The sequence below is a fragment of the Solea solea genome, chromosome 8, assembly GCF_958295425.1.
Source record: "Solea solea chromosome 8, fSolSol10.1, whole genome shotgun sequence".
Lineage (NCBI taxonomy): Eukaryota > Metazoa > Chordata > Actinopteri > Pleuronectiformes > Soleidae > Solea > Solea solea.
This window is the reverse complement of record NC_081141.1, coordinates 24,795,482-24,817,292: the sequence shown is the minus strand read 5'-3', so window position 1 is coordinate 24,817,292 and position 21,811 is coordinate 24,795,482. Positions and strand designations below refer to the sequence as shown.

Here is a 21,811-nt window from a genome sequence, read left to right as displayed (position 1 = left end):
ATGTCGACATTAGTTGTCGTTATTCATTGTCATCGCCGTATTGTCATTCATTGTTGTAGTTTTCTGTCTCGTTGTCTTATTAGTTGTCGTCCACCGTTTGTTGAAATGAGGTTCTGCCTCAACATGACCAGCATTTGAATTAGTACATTTATGAACTGCCATTATATTGCAAGTGGTCTGTCAACACGGACCTTTAATATGGACAAAATAAATATCAATCACCAGGGTCCATGCGGCTATGTTTACATTACCATCCATATTGTTCAGTTCAAGTTCGATACAGATCAGTTGACTGTTCACATCCATAACTACAAAGTTCTCGAGATGATGTATATCTGTCTAGGACCTCTTAATATGGAAGTATCATATTTCTGACTTAAAAATTGGAATTGATTTCTCTGAAATCTTTCACATTAATGGAAAGAATGCTTAAGAGACACTTAGTGGTTGGTAATGTGAGAGCATAGTGTGTGTGTGTGTGTGCTGCTCTACATATCCAGCTATTGTCTTTCATTACTGGAAAACACACTCTTGTTTACCACTATAGCAGGCAAAAAACACGTGTTCACTACCAGTGTGCATCATCTCCATGGACTACCAATTAGACTTCAAGGTCATAAATCTGTTAGAGGGTGAAAGCATTGTTCCAGGCTGAATGGGATTACCCACTCGTTACTGTGAGGAATGGGACAGTTTTTAGGACTTGCAAGGTCACGTGATGTTTTTCTCTGTCATGATGCTCAGCCAAGAATGCGGAAAGGCCTTGATGAAATTCAGGAGACATGGATGGACTCAAACTGTATTCTCTACTGCAGCCATTCCTAAATTGAAAGAGTGCTGGGGCCCACTTTGAAACCTGAAAATCCTCAGATTCTGGGTCCACACCCAAACCTAAAATCTGATCAACACACGAGACTAGGATCAACATGGGAGAGATTAATAATCAGTCCACTTCACTTTATTTCTGCGCTTGTCGTCATTACTAGTCACTACAGCCACTTTATTCACAAATGCAATTTTATTTTTGCCGTTTGCAGATGTTTTGGTCTGTTGCGACACTCTCAGGTTTCCGAAATGTACTCAAGTACAACAAACTGCCGATGCATATGCAGAGGAAATGCATTAGATGCTAATGAAAACGTATCTTCTCAGTGCACTGGCCAAGACAGGCAGTAGTAGTACATATAGGTTTTAGAAAATGTCAGGGTAACACAATACAAAAATAATAAAATACACGTAAAATATAGAGAATACAATATAAAATTGGCAGATTGTCAACACACTCAAAGTAAAGTGCAATCAGGCTCAGTTGTGTGTGTAACAAACCGTTTGAAATGCTTAAAGTCACCAATGTACATATTTTCACATCTCCGTGTACAGGAGAATGAGCAGAAGTGTATTGTTGGTATGGAGCGGTCTACTGTGGCCAGTGATTATTATGACCCTTTGTTATATTCAGCAGAATAAGCAGAGGGAGGGAAGTCGCTGTCACTTGGGCCCCTCTCAACTTCACCTGGCTCAAGTTGGGCAAAGGTGGCGGGAATGACAACCAGTGGTAGCACCACCTCTGGGTCGAAAGCAAAGCTGATGTCCAAATACACCTGGAAAAAAACAACAACAACATAACGTTACGTACCGGTGACAGTATTTATACGTACATTGTTCTGTGCTATCGAGCACAAGTCAGCTCTACTCAGCTCGTCTTTTCCATTCGAAGTAGTACGTCCTCAACAGCAGTCACGTGTGCCCATTTCTAAAAATACAGATTCCTGTGTCGGACATGCACTCATGACTCACACAGCAACACACCGTAGAAGCAAAACAACAATTTAATATGGGAATATTATAATAAAATGTATCAAATAAAAGACTTTCTTAAAGAATTGTGCATATAAACCCACTGAAATAACTTCAAATTCTATATATAAGTAAAGGGCTACCTGTGCAAATAAATCATGTATAGGATGATGCTAATGAAGTACATTCACATGAACATGAGTCTCTATAAAGTACTAACCAACATCAAAAAACAACTCAAAACACGCACAATGTAAAATAAGACATATACTGTGCGCATGCCCTCATCAACCAGGTGCTAAAACAAACCATGAAGACTGCTTTTGCAGCCTTATTTTGCACTATATTTCCTTTTTATTTTCCTACTTGCCAGTATTTTACCCTTTTGAACAAACGAAAACTATACCACAGTAAAGGCGAGACAAAATTAACACATACCTTGACGTAATATATGACTGAGACAATATCACAATTGATCATGGTGTAGATTGCGTTGGGGGGAACATTAATCTGCCAGAAGACTGTCTTGTCTGAGTTTGGCACGATCGCATCCCCGACCATTCTGCACAGACGTTCAACGCAGGTTTTGTGGGAGCCTTTGACGCGGTACACTATTTCCTGATATACGCCACATTTTGGCTTTATCGTTTTGGAAGACGGGTTGTGGATTGTGGCAACCACTGAAAAGCTGTCACCTAATAAAAGAAGGAAAATTATATCAAAGTTAGATTACATTACATTCATTTCATTCACAGAAAATGAAGACTATTTTCTGAAGGAAATGGAACAGAAAGAAGAGCTAGAGTGGCTTTACCTGGGGAGCAAACCTTTCTGTTCATGACAGCATGCAGTTGGACCACGCTTTTGGAAAAAACACCCATCTTCTTTTCCACTGAACCACCCTGTGGACACTAGAAACAAAAAGATATATCACCTCCAAATCCAGTCACAATGCAAAGTCACAATATTCTTCTTTATTCAACTATTTCCTGTCGTCCAGATAATTAGAGACTGTGCTCTTCACACCCTTCTCCAAGAGGGTCAGACAGTCTGCTGCATCTCCAGAGTATGAGATTACAATTACACTCTTTATTTATGTTGAGGGGGAATAACGGACAATGAAGACTGATGGGAAGTAATACAGCCTTGAGCGAGGCAAAGTTGTATTTAGAGTTTCAGAGAAACAGACATGGAGCACAGATTCAGTTCAGATCAGCCTCTGTCCCCAAAAGTTTCTACGGATAGATAGATGCTAGATGTTTTTGTGCAGCCTGGAAAGCTAAAAAAACGTTTCCCAAAGCTGATTCAGACCATGAATCACATCACATCACAAACACAATATTTGCCGCGAAGGGCTTTACAGTGTATACAGCAAGTGACTCACACTGTCCTTAGAAGAACTCCACAAAAGCCCTAGTACAGGGGGAATACGGAAGATCCACAGAGGGGGATTGTCAACAGGGATGTCCCCGCTCCTGAAGACCCAGCTCTTCCAAGAGCATCTTCTGTCCTAGCACTGACCTTACCATCACTGTTCATATTGGATTGGCTACAAAGGTAAAGATAAAAGGTTCTCTGATATAGTACTTATTGCAAGGCAATGTGAATTGCCTTGACAATTAATAATTAATGTGAACTTAATCCCTCATTAAGGCAGAAATGTATTAAATCCTGTCACTTTCATTTGAAGCTAGCCTCATCTATGTAAACACAATACAAACTGACAAAGTCACCAATCAGCCAATTTCCCCTTTTTCAACCTCTTACATCTAACTGCACTTTCACAAAAACCACCAGCACTTCCTGTTGAAGTCACAATTACTGACAACACACTTTAACACACGTTTGGTTCTTCCCCCCCCCCCCACATTATTTTACAATAACTCTCATTATGAGCCATAAAAAACACATTCATCCTCTTGGGGAAGTTCCAGATTATTATTTCCTATTTCCTGTACTGAACTTCCCAATCATATGTAAATATCGTGTGATTTAATGTGTTTGTTCTATTTTCAGCACCCAAACGGACTCCAGAGATGCAAAAAGTGTGTGTGCGTTAGTTTTGCCTGTGAGGCCATGTCACCATGTTCCACTTACCATTGCAGTGAGTCCAAAGTATCGCAAGACGTTTGAGGCGAGATTAAACTCGGCTTGTACCTTGGACGGCCACCGCCAGCTCCTCATCACCTTGGCTTCAAGCATGTAGACAATACTTCCATGTTTACCCTTGAAGGATGACGGCATGTCCCTGTAAGACAGAGAGAGTGAGACTGGGGGGGTTGATGGTTTAAACACTGCATCCAGGAAGCTGTTTGAACATATACTTGTGAGACTTTTAAGTAAATATGATTGAAAGTGACTTCAACTTCTACCAAAGTCATTGTCTGGTAAGATACTTGTACTTCAAGGTACTTTATATAAGACTGGTCTGCAGCTGTATAGGACGGATAGATGAATGATAGATGATAATGATGATGATGGATCTTTGCCACAAAAATAAAGGGATATCATAAATGTGCATTTGACTAAGTAAGCAAAGTAGTAATGGTAAATCAGAAGGTCTCAACTCACATCGGTAATGCATCCAAATCTATAAAATCTATGTGGCATTACTATGACATTGACTGCTATAGACGTCAATTCGACCACTGCTCTGAAAATGGCTTGCAGCCAATGAGGAATCTATCAAGGATAAAACGATATGAACATTCAAATGAATGCAGTGATTTGTAATAATATTAATAACAATAATAATAATAATAATGATAGTAATCATTTTTTTGTCTTTTGGCTCCGCCATCTGTAGCGGCTGATCTGCACATTTTATGCCGGATGCCCTTCCTGATGCAACCCTTCCATCTATACTTGGGCTTGGAACTGGCAACCCTTCAGTCACAGTGAAACATACTGGAGGCTGGACATTCCTATACTTACCCATGTGGGATTTGAAAGGTAAATTTGAAGAGATGGACTCCTTTGGAAAGTGCAGTGCCTACAAAAGAAAGTGTGGGTTAAGTTTAAAATCCGTCCTATAATATAAAATAATAATATAAAGATTTCGAAAATAAGATTAAGAAACTACAATGGCTACATACTAAAAGATCATAGTAAGAGGGGATAGATTTTACCTTTGCCGCTTTCTGCCAATAAGTATTCTTTGAGTTTGAAATATCGAATGTGCGCAGAGTACGTGGTCGAGTCTTCTCCACTTCCTTCTGTCCACTTGACGCGCGCGTCCCCCTTGACTTTGACAAAGATCGCCTTCACTCTGGTGTCTTTGGACAGTGTCAGGGACAGCGTCCCGGTGAGGATGTCGCTCTCGGAGAAGACTCTCTCCGCGTTGACGGCGTCATATGACAGAAACAGGTCCTTGATCGGAGACATGGTCTTCCGGTCTGTCCTGTTGCTGCTCCACAGAGCGCAGCGTGTGCGTGGAGCGTGTGAAGTAAGTTGATACTGTACAAACAATGATGTTTGACATCTGACAAGTGCACTGACTGTTTATCAACCGCCCATAAGACCATCAGAGGGAATTTACGTGTCTTTATAACACGCTGCGCAACAACAGAACATCCACGTTTACGCAATCAACAGTGATTATAAGGGTTTTATTGCTAAAATCTGCGAGTTAAAGTGGGAGTGAGTGGATTTACTGGATCTACTGAGCTGCAGTAGATTGGATTTATTTGTTAACGTTTTTAACACATAATTATGATATACTAAGTCATAATTAAGGGGAAACAAGTCATAATTATAATATGATAAGTCATAATTATATAATAAGTCATGATTAGGGAAGAGTAATTCAACATTTTTAGAAACTAATATACAATTGTGAGAAACTAAGTCATAATTACCAGTTACTAAGTCATTATTATGAAAAGTAAGTCATAATTGTGATATACTAAGTCATAATGATGAGATATAAACACTCTAATAATTTCGGTGATATATATATATAATGCCATATATTACTGTGTTTTCACAGTAATGTCTTACATAAAAAACTGTATTTTAATGTATCTTTCAGGCGGTAGTGCCGTATATTACTGTAATTCAGCAGTATTTCCCTGTATAGAGTGTGCATTTTACTGTACGAGGCACTCCTCTAACTAGCAACACCTCACAATCAACACACAGATAAACGGTATTTTATTGTTCACCGTCACATGGACAATGTTTGTGAAACTATAAAAATGATTAATTTATGGGGAAATTCACACATCTTGTGAAATCCCGTAAGGTGACTCACAGGTTACACTGTATTGTTTGTGTTTGTTTTGTCTGTAGGTAACAGGATTACAATTAATCTACTGAATTCATTTACTTGAAATTAATTCATAGATTTAAATGGCTGAATTTTCCCAAATTTTAAAAGAAGGGAGAGTACTTGGTAGAAATAAACTGGGTATTTCCTCCCATAACATTTTGCAATAGGTGTCGTCTACATTGCTCTGTGGTGACAGAGATTTTCAAATCTGAAATCTGCATCAAAGAGGACCAATGACACTTGATAACAATTGACATTACAATTTTTAGCATTTAAGGGAATGTATACTTATGTATAAAGTAGTTACTTTTATTTGATGCACAGCATAAAATGAGACAAACATCTCAATCTTTCAGTGTTTCGTCTTTATTTATGTAGCATTTTTCAGACATATTGTATAAAGACCTGAGGGGACACAATATCACCAGTCTGTCAATAAGTAAACACTGTTATAGTAATATATATATATATATATATATATATGTATAATTTGTGACATCACATTCAAGACGGAAAGATCAGATGAATTAGGTTTCATGCAAAGATAAAAACAAATATATAACAAAATATTATACAAATAATCCAAAGTACCGTGTAATGACAGAAAATAAACAAGGCTATCAGAGATGGCAGACCCATTCACGCAGCAAGCCTCTGTGGGTCACCTGAGAGACAGACTCTACTATTGTGTGGCTGTTGGACTTCACTGTTGTTATGCGTTTGCTTGTTGATTCTTTTTGGAGGAGTGCTCAGGACAGCATTGTAGGTGGCTGATAGTTGGTGTCTTGGTTCACTCAACAGAGGAAGTGATGGTTTCTCCAGTCTAAAACTCCTAAATGGATGTCTAAATACATGAGGCTTCTGTCACCAGTTTTCCTCTGTAGAATTTGTCCACCAGGCGAATTTTGTGTCCACGAAAAGCACCCTTAGACTAAAAACAATAACAGTCTCTGATTAAACTCAATGTTTCAGTGAAAAGGAGATTTGAGTTTGATCGTCTTTAAGTAGTCACAGTGCAGAAAAATGAGGTATGGGATCAGTCTAGAACACTAAACTTGAACAAGGCACGTTAAAAAAACCTAAATCTGTATCTCACAATAAAATCACAGACATCCTTCTTCCTTCTATAGCTGCTTACATGCAAACACTTATGACTGAACACGACTGCATTTCCAGTGAAATTACCGTTAAAGCCATATTTTGATGGGATTAGTTTTACATAGAGAGGTGAGATAAAGTAATTATTACCTGACCTTCTTAGTGATTTTAGTCCCGTCAGTTAAGATTTGCATAAAGATTCAGCCATGTCCTGTTTACAAATAGTTTTCAGAGGATTTTCAAGCACAGAGGCACTGTGAACAATCATTCAATTTCACACAAGGCGGTCAGACAAGTCTGCGGTAAACCTCGGTGTTTTCGGCAAATGACAAAACACCGTTCCCGACTGAAAGAAGGCGGAAAGCACTTGTCAGAGGCACGACACCTAAGCACCTCACTATGTAGTAGGCACTGGCTAATGAAATGCCAAAAAAAAAAAAATTAATTTTAACGAATCTCACATGACCCACCACTTAATATCATGTTCTAATGAAAACATGACCGGCCGGCAGCCTCCTCCTCCTTTTAAACTGCCAGCGAGGCGACAGAATGTTGACAGGTTTTCTCATAATAATAATAAAACTACAATACTACATTTGATTATATTTAACACATACAAGCAATTGTAACTTGCGTAGAGGCTTAATTAAAGTTGTTCCTCTTTATATGTATTTGTTTCAAACTATACGTCATGCAGTATCAAAACAAACTATGTTACTCTGAAATTCTGTGAAATAATCATAATTTTAGTGACTGCAATATCACGATGGAATATTGTGTGATTTTTGTAAGGTCAAGTTGCCCACCCCCCTACTGAGCAGTTGTTTTTAGGCCGGCCCCCTCCTGAGTTTGACATAAGCCCATGACGAAATTAAAAATTCCCACCCAAATAGTACTAAAACTTTGATTACACATTCTTACCCAGTAATTGATTAACAGATTCAGTCACTCTCATTTTGAATTGGAGTTTTCAGGCGCAAATGGTGGGAAAAGGAAGTTATATGCTGGGGGAGCTTCGTCGGACTGAGACAAGAAGTCCACGTTCATCATTGGCGCAGAAGGAGGCAAGTTGTGAGTGGGTGGAGCATTTGTGGACATGTCGTAAGATGGAGGAAGCTGTGGCTTGATCTCTGGGGCGGACGGGGGTGGATGAAATGTCGGGACAGAAGGCGGTGGGTGAAGAACAGCGGCGGAGGATGAAGACGAAAACGGAGACGCATAGGGACCATGCTGCTGTGGCATTGGGTTATTGTAGCCTCCAGCTACGTGTGGCGGCAGTGCGGGGTACATAACAGGTGGGTATGCAGGTGCTGGAGCTGGATGGCTCTGAAGTCCCTGGTGGAAGGGTGAAGGATACGGACCCACAGCTTGGGGAGGGAAGTCGCTGTTACTAGGGCCACCGATAGCTCCAGCTGGATAGGGACCCACAGCTCCACCAGATTGATGGTCAGAAAGAAGAAGCGGAGGAATAATGACCACTGGGAAAACAACCTCTGGATCGGATGCAAAACTGATGTCCAGGTAGACCTGAGAAGAAAAAAAAAACCACAACAGCATTGATATCGCTGTCGATGGACTTAAGGCCCTGGAATACTGCCGTGCATGCTGCATTGCGTGTTGAATATCGTGGACCCTGGTGTACTTGCTCGTCAGGGTCCTGTAGTAACCCACTTCACCATTGAGCGGCGGTACAAGTCTGGACACGGAATAGGATGCTAAAAGAACTATGACTACCAAAGAAGAAGAGAACGATGCTACAGCTCCCTCGTACACGTCTGGTTTGGCGACTACTTCTTCTGTTGTCTAATGTTTTTTCTGCTTAGTGAGAGGGGCTTAGTACTCCACACAGCCTGTGCGTTGCACATTGACGTCATTATTCGCATCTGTGCACGGAAGCATACCGGGGCTTTTGACTACAAATTCAAACATACCTTTATTTCGTATTCGACTGAGATGATCTCACAATTCTGGATCGTCGGCATCTCACCATCGGGAATCTTCATGGTACACTGGACCTCAGTCTGTGTTTGGGGTTTGATACTCTTGTCGTCCACAATTTTGTGGACAACGTATCTCTCATGTTTGGTACTCGCGTTGGCGCGGTACACCAAACTCCGGGTCAGACTGTATTTGGGCGTCATGTCACTGGATGAGGAATTGTTGACTTTTGCAGCAATCACCACGGTTTCACCTATGAAGTGAAAAAAACCCAAACAATATTTACAATCAATTCAGATTTACTATTACTATTATGGGGGTTTGACACCTTTTCGGACTGCGAACTCAAGTTTGTAAACTGCTCACTCCCCTGCACCAAAGTCTGTCGAGAAAATCTGTGTTTTTAGCTCAAAGTGACACAGAAGCTGCAGAAATATTGCTGCCTTATTTGGTAAGAACATGTCGCTTCGGTAAAGCCAAAATCACAAAATTACATATTTGAACTTACTGGTGGAGGCCGTAGGTATTTAAGAATTATTTTTTTCTGTGGACTTTGGTGGATGGGAGTGAGCACTTGAAAGCAAGTGAAACTTCAATTTCCAGACAGTAGTATCAAATGTCTGAGGAAATTTTGACATTTTGCTATCTTTTTCCTCTGTCATGACTTTTTCCTACTCTGTCTAAATTGTTCACCACCTTCTAGACAGAGAGTACTGTTCATGTTGCTATTACCTTTCGCAGCACGTTTACAACCCGCATTATAACCACAAGCACACAGTTTCATTTGAAGGCGAAATTTTAATGACGTTAATCATTATGTAGGTCAGCGAAAGCCACCAAAATGCTTAAAATTAGACCAAGATTGCCTATCAGCTGTTTGTTTTGACTGCTTTACATGAGCCACAAAGCATTTCCACGACACACAGGTGTTAATGATACCATTCGTGGTGGGTCAGCTGTGATCAAGTACCAGTTCACAGCTGTGACACCACAATGTACTTAAATGTAAATAATGTCATTAGAAACACCTGCTTCTCCTGTGACACCATCTCATCGTGACTGTCCAAAAACGTACAACCATTCAAATATGACAAAAAATACCTGTTGCTGCAGTGTGTTCAAATGACTGGGTGTGACAAGAACAAAACAAGTTATGTGTTTTTAGGCAACAGATCACGGTGCTGACATGTACCTGGAGCATACGCTCTCTTGTTTATAGTGACGTCCATGTGTACATGTCCTTTTGAGAAGAGCCCCATCTCTTTTTTTGTGGAACCAACTTGAGGAGCCTAGAATGCAATAAACAAGATACATAAAAATGACTTCTGGTCCACTTGTATAATTAAAACAACAGTAGTGCATGGTTAAAGTAACACAGGGAAAGACACACATGTACTCGGGACCTTTAAATATAATCTCCTACTGAACAATAATTCCATTTGAGTCATTTTCAGCTGATTTTTTTCAACATCTGTAGTAAGGATACAACAATACAGTGAGCCTATCTTAGCATGTATTTATTTTTTAGACTATTACAGCCATAATAATAATAGTTATGACAATAATAAAATCAACAATAATACATTTTTCTGGTCTACACACAGATGATGAAGAAAAGGAGACCAAACCTTTGCCTTTTCTTTTCAAGACAGCATGAGAATTTTCATGCACCTTGGTATTTCGATCATGGTTTGTGGTATTTTGCATTCTGTGTCACCCCACAGGAAAATGTGGTGTTACTAACCACCTTGTCCTGTTTAAAAAGTTGCCCCGTCTTCAAAAATTAGGTCTCAAATTACATTTCTCTGCTGAAACGCCCAAAACACAAACCCACACCCACACCTGCCCTGTTTGCTCAGCCATTCTTCTTACTATGTGTTCAAGACTTAAGTCCACTTCCTGCTGCCATGTGGGACCTGAACTTCAACTCCAAACCTCCATGTCAAATTACTTTTTAATTAACCTGCCTTGAATTGATTATGTTTGCCTCAATTCTGCATAGAACACAACATCAACTACTACCTTACACACTATTGTTGTGTAACAATCCTAGTGTTTCTTAATACTTTTGAATGAGATTAGGGCAAAGCAGGGCCTAATCTCATTACTAGATTTCTGATTTCCGATTCATTATACCCTACCTATCACCCTAACCTGTCAGCTGTGATTGGCACAGCGACCCTCATCTGGAGGATAAAGTGGTAGATAGATGGATGTGTCAATGCATGGTCACATATTTACCCACCATCAGTGATTGTAGGTTTGAAACGAACTTTGAGGCGAATTTTAACTCCTTTGATTCGTTGTGGTCCATCCTCCAGCTCCTGGACAGTACAGCGTCCAGCCGGTAAATGATGGATCCATGAGCTGCCTTGAAGGATGGCGGCATCTCTCTGTGTTGGACAATATAAGCAGGTTAATGTTTAATGTTTTCCGTCACGTTTGTTAATGTCATTTACACTGTGGAACTACACACATTTTTACAATACGTACTGTGATGGTATGGTAAATCTGAATGGGTAGACATGGCTCCCTCGAGAAATGTCAGTTTCTAAAAGAAGATGAGAATGTTGGTGTTAACACTCAGGGTGGTTGGACCAATCATTGCTCAGAGGTATGGCAAGTTCAACTGGAAGGTTGTGGGTTCAGTTCCTGGCTCTGCTAGTCTATGGTCCTTTCTCAATACTCAGAGAAAGTATTGTGTGTGTGCATATAATGCTGGTACTAGGGTACTAGAGTACTTGAGTACTTGAGTACATCCTTGCATAGCGGAGTATTGAGAAAGGGTCTTGGACTGAGGTTGATGACGTTTTCACAAGTACGCACAAGTATGGATATTGAGAAACGGCCTATATGTGTCAAGACACCCCATGTTGCTGCGTGTGAATGGGTATTAAAAGATGTAAGAATGGCAAAACTGTAGAGTAAAGCAGCTCAAGACTCTATATAAACAGACCATTACTAACGCTTCTTCTTCTGATTTTATTTTGTAGTAATGAGTAACATGAGTAAGTACTTTGTTACATCACAACACTGAGTAAAACTGACTTAAAGCAAACAGGTGACGACTTGTGGAAGGTGTCTAACTGAACTGTCACTTACCCGCCGAAGACTCTGGAATTAAAAACTGCTTCAGTTTGAAGTATCTCCTGTGTGCATGGTATGTATGAGTTTTGTCTCCGGACTTTCTCGTCCACCGCACATTAGCGTCCCCCTTGGCTTTAATATACAGACTTTGCGCTTTGGTGTCCTTCGACAGGACCAGTACGACTTTTCCCGTTATCGTGTCTCCGGGCGAAAACGTTTCGTACTCGTTGAGCGCGTCGTAAATGATCGTCAGGTTGTCAACAGTAGGCATGTTTGCGGCCAAGCGTGAACGAAATACGTACGAAACCGTTATTACTAACCGTGTCGCTTAAACGGCTGAAAAATCTCTGTGTAGGTTCACCCTCCCCTCTACTGTCACTTCCGCCCGTGTTGTTGGGAAATTGTGTGCAGCGAGACAGGAAAAAGGGAACGCCCATATGGAATCAACGGTGGACAGTCATATTGGTCCGGGCAAGAACTCTTTGTTTATGGAAGCGTTCACTTAAAACCAGTTTTGTACAAATACTTCGTTACACAAGACTGCTTAAAACAATAATTAAAAAAGTACATACAATTTAAAAAAAAAAGAAAAAAAAAAAAGTAATCTCAGTAATTCAGAAAAACAGAGCCAATCTTTTAAATTGTAATTGAATGCAGTACACTAACATACTTGTGATCTCTGTGGAGTAGGTCTGTAAACGTGGCTCCGAAGTTACTTTTGTTTGACATGCAGGCTGCAATCGCTGTAATCAAACACAAATACAAGATATGATAAGATAAGTTAAGATAAGATAAGACAATTCTTTAATAGTCCCACAATGGGGAAATGTACATACAGCAGCAAAGACAGTGAGGGTAATAAATCATAAACGTATTTCCACATCTACAAATGTACAATATACAAGTACTTTATAAGTTTTATTTGTATTGCATACAGAATAACATAAAATAATGATTAGTTGTGAATTGTACATGTGTGTTATACAATTACAATTGCAAGTTATAAAACAGTAATAATAATAATCATTCTTCTGTGTGACTCGACCATGCATGGACTCGACTCTGGTCTTTACCGGACCAATATGGCGGCGACGTGACGTATGTGGAGCCTAATGGAAACGTCCACCAAGTCTGCTCAAAGACCTCTACTGCCACCTACAGTAATGAGAACCCCCTCTCCCCACACACACAATAATGACACACAAGTAAAAAAGGTTTTGATTTTCTGTGATTTAAAAGAAATATAATAAAATATTTTATTTTAACCACTTAGAATGATTTCGTATAACTTCAATAACAAACTGTTTGTGGAATGTAAAAAATAAAGGTCACAATGATGTGTTTCACAGAATTTATTGTTCATTGTTTTTTTTGTTTTTAAATAAATTTACATTAATAAAAACTAAATAAAGAAAAAATAGCAGGAAGACATAATATTCATTTTGGTTTTATTGTTCCTATATGTATGATATGGTATTAATTGAAATTCCACAGATGTAAAAAATAAATAAACTTAAAACTATAAATAGACGTCCAATAAATAGAAGTCTAAAAGTGGGCGGGGCATCGGGGGGACAGCCGAGACCACGATCACGCCCCCCAGTGAAAAAAGCCGTTTCTCCGTTTTCGCGGTGTCGGTAACTGTCAGTTTCCCTCCGCTCGTAAACTCACCTGTGTGGACTCATGTAAGTGTTGTCAACCTTGTTATTTTATTTTTTGGGTGTTTACCCCCTGAATATGTTTTCAACGGACGTTAAAGTGAACTCAGTCGTCATTAATCTGATTACTTACACCTGCTGTGAGTCAATCAAAATGGCTGCTGACCGTGCCAGCGCCAAACGTTTGAAAACAAACATTCCTCGTTGGGGCTAGCAATTCCTTTAGCCTAGCGGGTTGGTAGTTTGGCTTCATTAAACTCATATCCCAAGTTTTTTATTTTTCTATTTTCTATTTCATAAATTCTTCCACTCTTGCCTTCGCAGCAGGAAGATAAAGTACCTTAAAGTTATACTTAAATAAAGTACAAGTATCGTACCAGAAAATTACTTTGGTAGAAGTTGAAGTCAGTTTTTTTTTAAATAATATTACATAAGTAAAAGGCTTAAAGTATATGATATTTACTGTACTGTTAAAAGTACTGAAAAGTAATTTTCTGATATAAAGTATACTTAAGTTTTAGAAGTAAAAGTATTAAACAAGTGAGGAGTTAGGATTGAGCCATGGTAGCTCAGTGGTAGGACGAGTTATCTTTGAACTGCAAGGTTGTGGGTTAAATTGCCAGCCCCTTTAGTCTATATGTGTCCTTGAGCAAGACGCTTAACCCCAAGTTGAAGCATGTGAATGGCAAAAATGTAGTGTAAAGCAGCTCATCAAAACCCTATATAAATACAGACCATAACCAACTCTTCTTCTGATTTTATTTGGTAGTAATGAGTAACACAGTTAGAGGAAATGTAGTGAAGTAAAAGTTGCTAGAATTATAAATAACAAAAAAAGTACAGATATGTGAATTTTGTACTTAAGTACAGCATAGTTTGTTAGATTACAACACTGAGTAAAACTGATTTACAGCAAACAGGTGAAGATTTGTTGAAGGTTTCCTGTTGTTGCTGAAAAGAAGTCACTGACATTCACTTTAGACAGGGAGTACAGTCCACTGTTGTAGTAGTCAACGAATGTTACTTTGCCTGTGATTTTAAAGTTGTAAATGCAGCACGGTAAATACTGAGTCGGTGCCTTTCTACCTTTTTTTTTCTGTTTTAAAAGTTTGCCCAATTTTAGACAACAGTAAACACAAGGTGCTATGGAGATGGTTACCGTGGAAATGCTCTGAGTGCAACAGTGGGAGAAGGAAATGAAGTCAAGGCCACAAGAAAAGCAGACATATGTGAGAAAATGAAGGGAAACATAGAAGGCAGTGAAAGTTCTTGTCCTTTAACATCGACACAGGTTAGTTCTGAGAAGCTGTGTTTCTGCCTTTTCTGCTCTTGTGTATGTTTGGTATACAGTTCTTGGATTCTTCGTTTTTTTTGTTGCTGTAAATACGCCTTGCATTTTAGTCTTTTCTTTGATTTTGTTTACTTGAATTGATATGTCTTGTCTAGGCATGATTGAACTCGGAATTTATCTAACATTTAAACCTTTTTTTGACTCACATGATTTGGTAGAATGGTCTGGCCAATGAAAAATGGTCTCTGTTGTTATTTATGTTTTCTTGTTTGTTGGAATAATTCTTAAGAGACAAACATGTTTCATTATTTATTTTTATTTCAAAATGATCCAGTATCTATTTCCCTTATTTTTGGACATCATAGTAGCAAATCATGACAGCTCTCGTGCCACGTGGGAGTAGGTAAAACGAGTGAATATGGCAGAAATATGAAATTAATTAAAAGCAGGAAAAGTGAGCAAATGAAATTCTGCTCAGGGCCATCATTAAGCTAAAGACGGCCGTGCGTGCTTTGAAACTTGCATATCGACATTATACTGGCTATCAGACGGTGCCTGTGAACATATATTGTCCACTGCAGAGAGCCACCTTTTAAAGCCATCGTGACAGATGCAGCTTTAAATCAGCTGCATTGACCTCATTACTGCAGCACTGCTTGCTTTGTGAAGTGTCTTTGAAATTTGCACCTGAAAACGCATCTGAAATTGTCATATTTAATAATTTAGACACATCCTTTGTAGTTAGCCCCGGTGTGAACGTCTTTGACCCATAGTTATTTTTCTACACAGCAAAGTTTAGGAAAGAAATTACCTCTGTATGAGAGATTTTTCCCTTCTTTTGCCCTATTATTGCCCAACAATTGCAATTTTTCAGCCAGCAAACCCTCATCCCCTTGTGAGCATTTTGACGCTGGCCAAAAAATGAACTTAATTGAATTTTGATGTGCTGAAAGAAACACAGGGCCTGAAGAAGAAAAATATCTTTGCTGCTCAAACACATGATATCTTGTCTTGACTACTTTTACATAGTTAATATTAGGCCTGCACGATGTATCTTAAAATGTATTGTCATTTCTTTGCGATATCGAAATGCACTAGTTTTGTTTGGTCATGAACTTTCCAGAAAGGTAGATGATTGTCTTTCTTTTGTTTTTCATTTTAATAACTTTCCCTCAGTATGACCAGACCTAGCAAACACAAAACTACTCAGTGGGCAGAGAAAATGGAAGAGATAACTGCAGTAAGAGATGTTGCAGTTGGATTAAAGTGTTAACATGAATTTAACTTGTATTTCTAACCAGAAATACTCTACTGTAGAGAGAAAGCCTCAAAACAGCATAACATGACTATTGTCCTCTTCTGATGAGCAAATGGGGCAAGCATGCCAGCCAAGCTGTGCTCACAGCGCCCTCTGCTGGACAACTTCTTAATTACTTCACATAGTCACACTGCCCTAGTGCTCACTGTCAGGCTCTATGTTGGCAGTGAAACCAAAGCAGAAGCACAATGCCATAGCTTTATTACGTTGACATCAACAACATTACTGCATGTTTTCCTCATATGGTGAAGCCATATTCAATATGTATTTAAATGTTTGCAGGAGATGCACTGAGGTGAAAGTAAGTACTATTATAAAAAGACGTGTTCTTTTGTAATTGATCTATTAATGGCAAAGACTTAAATCACATCCCTCAGTAGAAGCTCATTAATCTATGCCTTGTATGTGCTCCTAGTTGGATAGGTTGTGTCCCTGCATTGGGAGAAAAGGTGCCTTGGTCAAGTCCAGTCTTTATTAAGATTAATGAACAGCTTGACATTTTTAGTCCTCTGTCTGAATCGATAATTTTAATACTCATGAGGGCCAATGGGGATCTGAGCCTGCGGTACACACACACACACTGTGGCCACAGGGCGCATGTTAAATGTCCAAGTGGTAATCAATGCAAAGAAATTAGCTATCGATCTCTTATAGTTTTGTAATAGGTTATCTATCGGTTTGCTCTTTGGGAAAATTCCAATATCAGTCGGATGGAATTGTGCTGGTAATATGGCTGTGGGGTGTATGAGCGTACGTGTGCACATATACACCAGGCTTCCATGTTTGTTTTTGCATGTGTGTGTGTGGGGTCACATTCTAATTAGCACAGAGGGCAGAATGTAAATAAACACGTTGAGCGGAATATTGGTGATCTGCGTCAGATCCACAGTTTGTTATAGATAAGGCTGAGAACTTAATGCCTTCTAGAAATCCTCTATTTATTCATTTACAAAATAAATGATGGATATATATGTATGGCTGTGACATTTGAAAACTTAAAGATGTATTTCATGTCCATTGGTGTGTAAATGTAGATGATGGGAAAGAGTCTTGTCAAATGCTTGGATTTTATCTATATCTGTATGCTTGTTTGTTTGTTTATCTGTCTGTCTGTGATGAACATGGTTTAAAAAGTTAAGCCAATTTTGATGAAATTTGTTGTGGCTTGAGGAGAAGAAATTATTAGATTTTTTGTAGTGATACGGGAAAAAAAACAGTTGTTAAAGATAGAATATATCATATTTCTGCATTCCAGTGCTGCCATTGAAATCAGTTTAATTTTGTTCCACTTCTAATTAATTTGTCCACTCAATCTTTGCTTTAACTACAAAGACAAACCTATGAAGCATCAGAGAGAGGAAAGACGTATTTGATACTACTAGTTTGCCTTCTGTTGTACATATTTTTTTCTTTGAATCACAACTCACTGCGTTCTAGGACTGAAACAAATGCTCGATTAATTGATAATTTAATTAATCATCAGTTCTTTGGGTAATCCATTACTTGGTTTGGGTGCCTTTTAAAGAACTGCTTCTAAAATGTGAATATTTTATGGTTTCTTTGCTCCATATAACAAAGAAATCATCATTTCCAGGAGAACCACTGATCAACATTTTTTTTTCATTGCTTAATTAATGGAGAACATAATTGACAGATTAATCAATTATGAAAATAATTGCTTGTTGCAGTCCTAGTGCTTTCTACCACCAAAGCTCTTCCTTTTAAAGGATAAGGGAACTAAACAAAACAACAATTCCCATGATCCTATGCTGCTTCCTGACCTCATCAAAGTAGATCTTTTTTTTATTGGCTTGATGGAAAGACACCTCACGGCAGTGAGTTTAACCTCGTGAGATAGCAGAGTGTATTGACACTGTGGGAAACTGAGCCACCTTGGCCGAGGTTTGCCCTCTCTGAGTGCTTTCTTTACTCGTAGAAAAATACATCCATATTCCCGAGGCCAAGGGAAAGCGCTGCATGCATGCACTCGTTGTTTTAATGAACAAATTAATGTTGAATTTGAGAAAAATCCAAACTATTTTCCTCTGCTTGTTCTCTGTACTGTATGTGTTCCCAGGACATAGACCACGAGTTGGATTTAGATCTGCTTTGCTGGGGTAGTGGGGAGCTTGGCCAGTCTGAACGTGGGAGGTCAGAGGGCATCGCTCCAGAGGAGGCCCATCGGAGGGAGTTCACGCAGGCTAGGCTGGGCACTGTGAAGCTGCTGGCATGTGGATCTAGTCATTCCATTGTGGTCACAGGTAAAGTTGTATAACATACTCTGTATTTTACTGCACACTAAATACACTCTAAATGTAAATAATAATATTTTAATATCTTTAAAATGGATATGGATACGAAGCATGATTTTTGGTTGTCTGTGGTCCGATTCCCAAAAAAAAAATTGAATCAGTAGGAGCTGGGCTTGTGGTTTTATTGGTGTCCTTTCATACTCCCACACTACACAGAGCGTGTCTCTGTTTGGCAAGATGTGGGATGTAGGCTTCCATTCATCCATGTCATAGTGTAGTTGAATCAGTAGTAGTTGTTATCAAATAATTCATTGAATCAGTAACAAATCGATTTTTATTATTTTTATCCAATATCAGGAAGATTCAGTAACTTTGTCCAAAATTAAGAAAACACTGTTCATTGTTCAACCCAAGCTCAGTAAGTCCATAGTGCATTTCTAGATGGTCTTGCAAAAGTTATAGTAAAAAGATACAATAACCTCAAATATGTAATAAGAGCAGTTATATTTGCATGAGAAAGCAACCATGCCCATGTAATTCAGTCCAAATTACACAGTGTTTATTGACACATTTGTCCATATTACCTTGCTCTACCGTGTAGTTACGTGGAGCACATACAACACACGGCATACAGAAAACAGATCAGTTAGTACTGTTAAATTCTGTATAGGTCATGTCAAATAAATAGTGCTGTCTTCACTTCCTGTGAGGGAACACTGTCCCACTTTGATAGAAACCCCAGTGACAGGAGGAGAGGAGTATCCTTTAGTACGTTAGCTGGCAGTAGTCATAAAACATTAGCCTAGATAAGTCTTATAGATCACCCCCAACACAGGAATCCTATACCTCCGCCGTCATTACAGGGGAAAAAGGTGACATTTTTGATTGATTAAAATGGTGCAAGCTAGCGTAGGCTAAATCATGTTAAGTGATGTGACACTGCAGTTTCACAGATCATATTTCTGTCGAGACAATGATGGCAGAAGGCATTGTCAAGGCATGATATCTGACAACGGCAGACATCTGGAGGGACCAGAGGAGATTTATTGAAGGTTTTAGTGGTCTGAGGGAGATGGGAGAGAGTAAAAAGTGGTCCTTTTTTGTGCATTGTCACTTCCCGAGTGACTGTAAATTTTACCCCAGTGCTGTTGGGAATTGAAGACATTTACGCATCTTGACAAATTGCCTGTTGTAAAAGTATTTACTGGTTCTTGTCCTCCCTTTATTCTTGGTCAGCTCGCAAACACATACCCTCCACACAGACAGAAATATTTACCCCGCAGCAAATTTATGTGACACACGTTTATGTGGCGTACCTGAGCTCTAGCCTGAGATATGTCATCACGGTGTCATGTGGAGACGGAGAGTACTTGTCTGTGGTTAACGTTTTAATAGAGGAGATCTTGAGTAGATCATAATGGTTTTATGTCGGCCACATTGTCTCCAATCACTGGCCATTTGGCCCCAGTCAGCTCAAGGGAAGGCTTATTTATGGAAAAATGGCTTGCAAGAGAAACCATGACATGCTCACATAGGTGAAGAACAATCACCATTTGTGAAAAAAAAAATAAGCGGACAGATTCTGCAGTTGCAATATGATTTGCGATTGGAATTTTTAAGTGAAGCTTCAGTTTGATATTAACATAATAGATTTAAAATATAATGGAGCATTACCACATTAATCAATTACTCGATATACTCGGAGGATGAAAACTTGAGGTTATGCATTTCCATTACTCAAACCATTGCCAGTAAAGTATAAACTCTGGGTCAGATATGTCCTAAATTACATCCTATGGGACTTGCTAAGTGCATTGTGTCAAATTACCATTTTGTTTTGACAACAATTAATTGTTCAGTCACGTCACCCATTAATACACACAATAGTGCACAACATCCTGGGACAAAGAAACTGATTTAAATATTTCCAATTGTAGATGTAACAATGAATAGCTGCTGCTATTTGACACATCTTTAAAATTGACACTTAAACTGTTATTAAACATATTTGTTTAAGTGTGTAATGTAATGATATCTTATTTCACTATAAATTATAGATTAAATTGTCATTTAGTTTGTAGAACATGGGTCTCAGATAAGGCGGAATAATTACCTTTGAGAAAATGTAGTCTCCTCTGTTTACTTTTTTGTCCATGTTCAAATATTGAGCTTTACGAATTGCTGCCACTGGGTGGCACTATGAGACTGCCAATGAGAGTGCAGCAGGAGCCGGTGGGGTGGGGGGTAGGTGTGAGAAGGGAGGCCCACACTTACCTCACACTCAGACAGAGCTATAATTTACTAATAGTGCGGGAGCCGCCATCGCTGTTATCTTTTAATAGATTTGTACGGGGGAAAGCAGGTGCCTGTTGTTAATGTGTCCAATTGCCCAAGTTGCCTACAGAATTTAGGGCATCCATCACTGTCGTCGGCGGTGACACCCTGTCGTTCTACTTCATGTGGTGGGCCGGCCGGGCTGGGCTGGTAACAGATGAGGCTTCTCTCTCCTCCAGACGCCCACAGTCGCACAGAGACGACCGCCATACGTGCACACACATGCAGACACACACAAAAAACACACACACAGCTTTACTGCATTCTTAGAGGGCAAGCTAAACTTGTACTCACTCGCAACAGGAAATTGTATATGTTTATACAATAGTCATTTAAATAAATGTGAAATTAAAAACTGACATGATTACTTGTAAAATGTACATCCAGAGCTCGAGTGCTACTTTTGAAAAAATGGATCTTGGTAAACTTTGCTCGCGTTGCTCTGAGTTCTTGACCCCCCAGCTGCACCCTTGAGCTTAGCCAGGGGCACCACGTTGCTTGCAGGTTTGCCCTCCGCCCCGTGCAGCTGTGTTTCTTTAGACCCAGGCTGAGAGTTGGAGGGTACAAAGAGGTGCTCGCTAATGCCTTGTTACGGCTGTTTCAGTTGCCGGGTCTCGGAGAGGTCGGTGTCAGTACTGCTTTCGTTCAAGGCCCTTGATCTGCTGGATGCTGTAGTTAAGCCAAGGACTCACGTGCTGCCTGTCTGTGACCTGCTCTGATTCTTCTACTGGCGGCTTTGCTGTGAGCCCAATGGACTGTGGTAGAAGT

General features: G+C 39.4%; 3 protein-coding genes across 3 annotated transcripts in view; 1 reads left to right on the top strand and 2 right to left on the bottom strand.

The window, feature by feature from the left end:
- Positions 1-704: 704 nt before the first annotated feature.
- On the bottom strand, positions 705-5,283 carry LOC131464177 (arrestin domain-containing protein 3-like). Its single transcript, XM_058636529.1, has 6 exons — positions 4,926-5,283; positions 4,732-4,789; positions 3,895-4,045; positions 2,612-2,708; positions 2,236-2,492; positions 705-1,601 (listed from the first exon to the last, which is right to left on the bottom strand). Exons 1-6 carry the CDS (start codon positions 5,179-5,181, stop codon positions 1,437-1,439), a joined length of 984 nt encoding a protein of 327 aa, XP_058492512.1. The 5' UTR covers positions 5,182-5,283; the 3' UTR covers positions 705-1,436.
- A 1,128-nt stretch (positions 5,284-6,411) lies between these two features.
- On the bottom strand, positions 6,412-12,594 carry LOC131464587 (arrestin domain-containing protein 3-like). Its single transcript, XM_058637156.1, has 6 exons — positions 12,206-12,594; positions 11,597-11,654; positions 11,349-11,496; positions 10,296-10,392; positions 9,097-9,356; positions 6,412-8,692 (listed from the first exon to the last, which is right to left on the bottom strand). The coding sequence occupies exons 1-6, from the start codon at positions 12,459-12,461 to the stop codon at positions 8,117-8,119; spliced, it is 1,395 nt and encodes a 464-aa protein (XP_058493139.1). The 5' UTR covers positions 12,462-12,594; the 3' UTR covers positions 6,412-8,116.
- A 1,188-nt stretch (positions 12,595-13,782) lies between these two features.
- Positions 13,783-21,811, top strand: part of LOC131463410 (uncharacterized) — a 332,277-nt gene continuing 324,248 nt past the window's right edge. Inside the window, exons 1-3 of the mRNA XM_058635095.1 lie at positions 13,783-13,875; positions 14,957-15,139; positions 18,535-18,718. Of these exons, the coding sequence (XP_058491078.1) occupies positions 15,086-15,139; positions 18,535-18,718 (238 nt within the window). The 5' untranslated portion in view covers positions 13,783-13,875; positions 14,957-15,085. The remainder of the gene's footprint in view (positions 13,876-14,956; positions 15,140-18,534; positions 18,719-21,811) is intronic.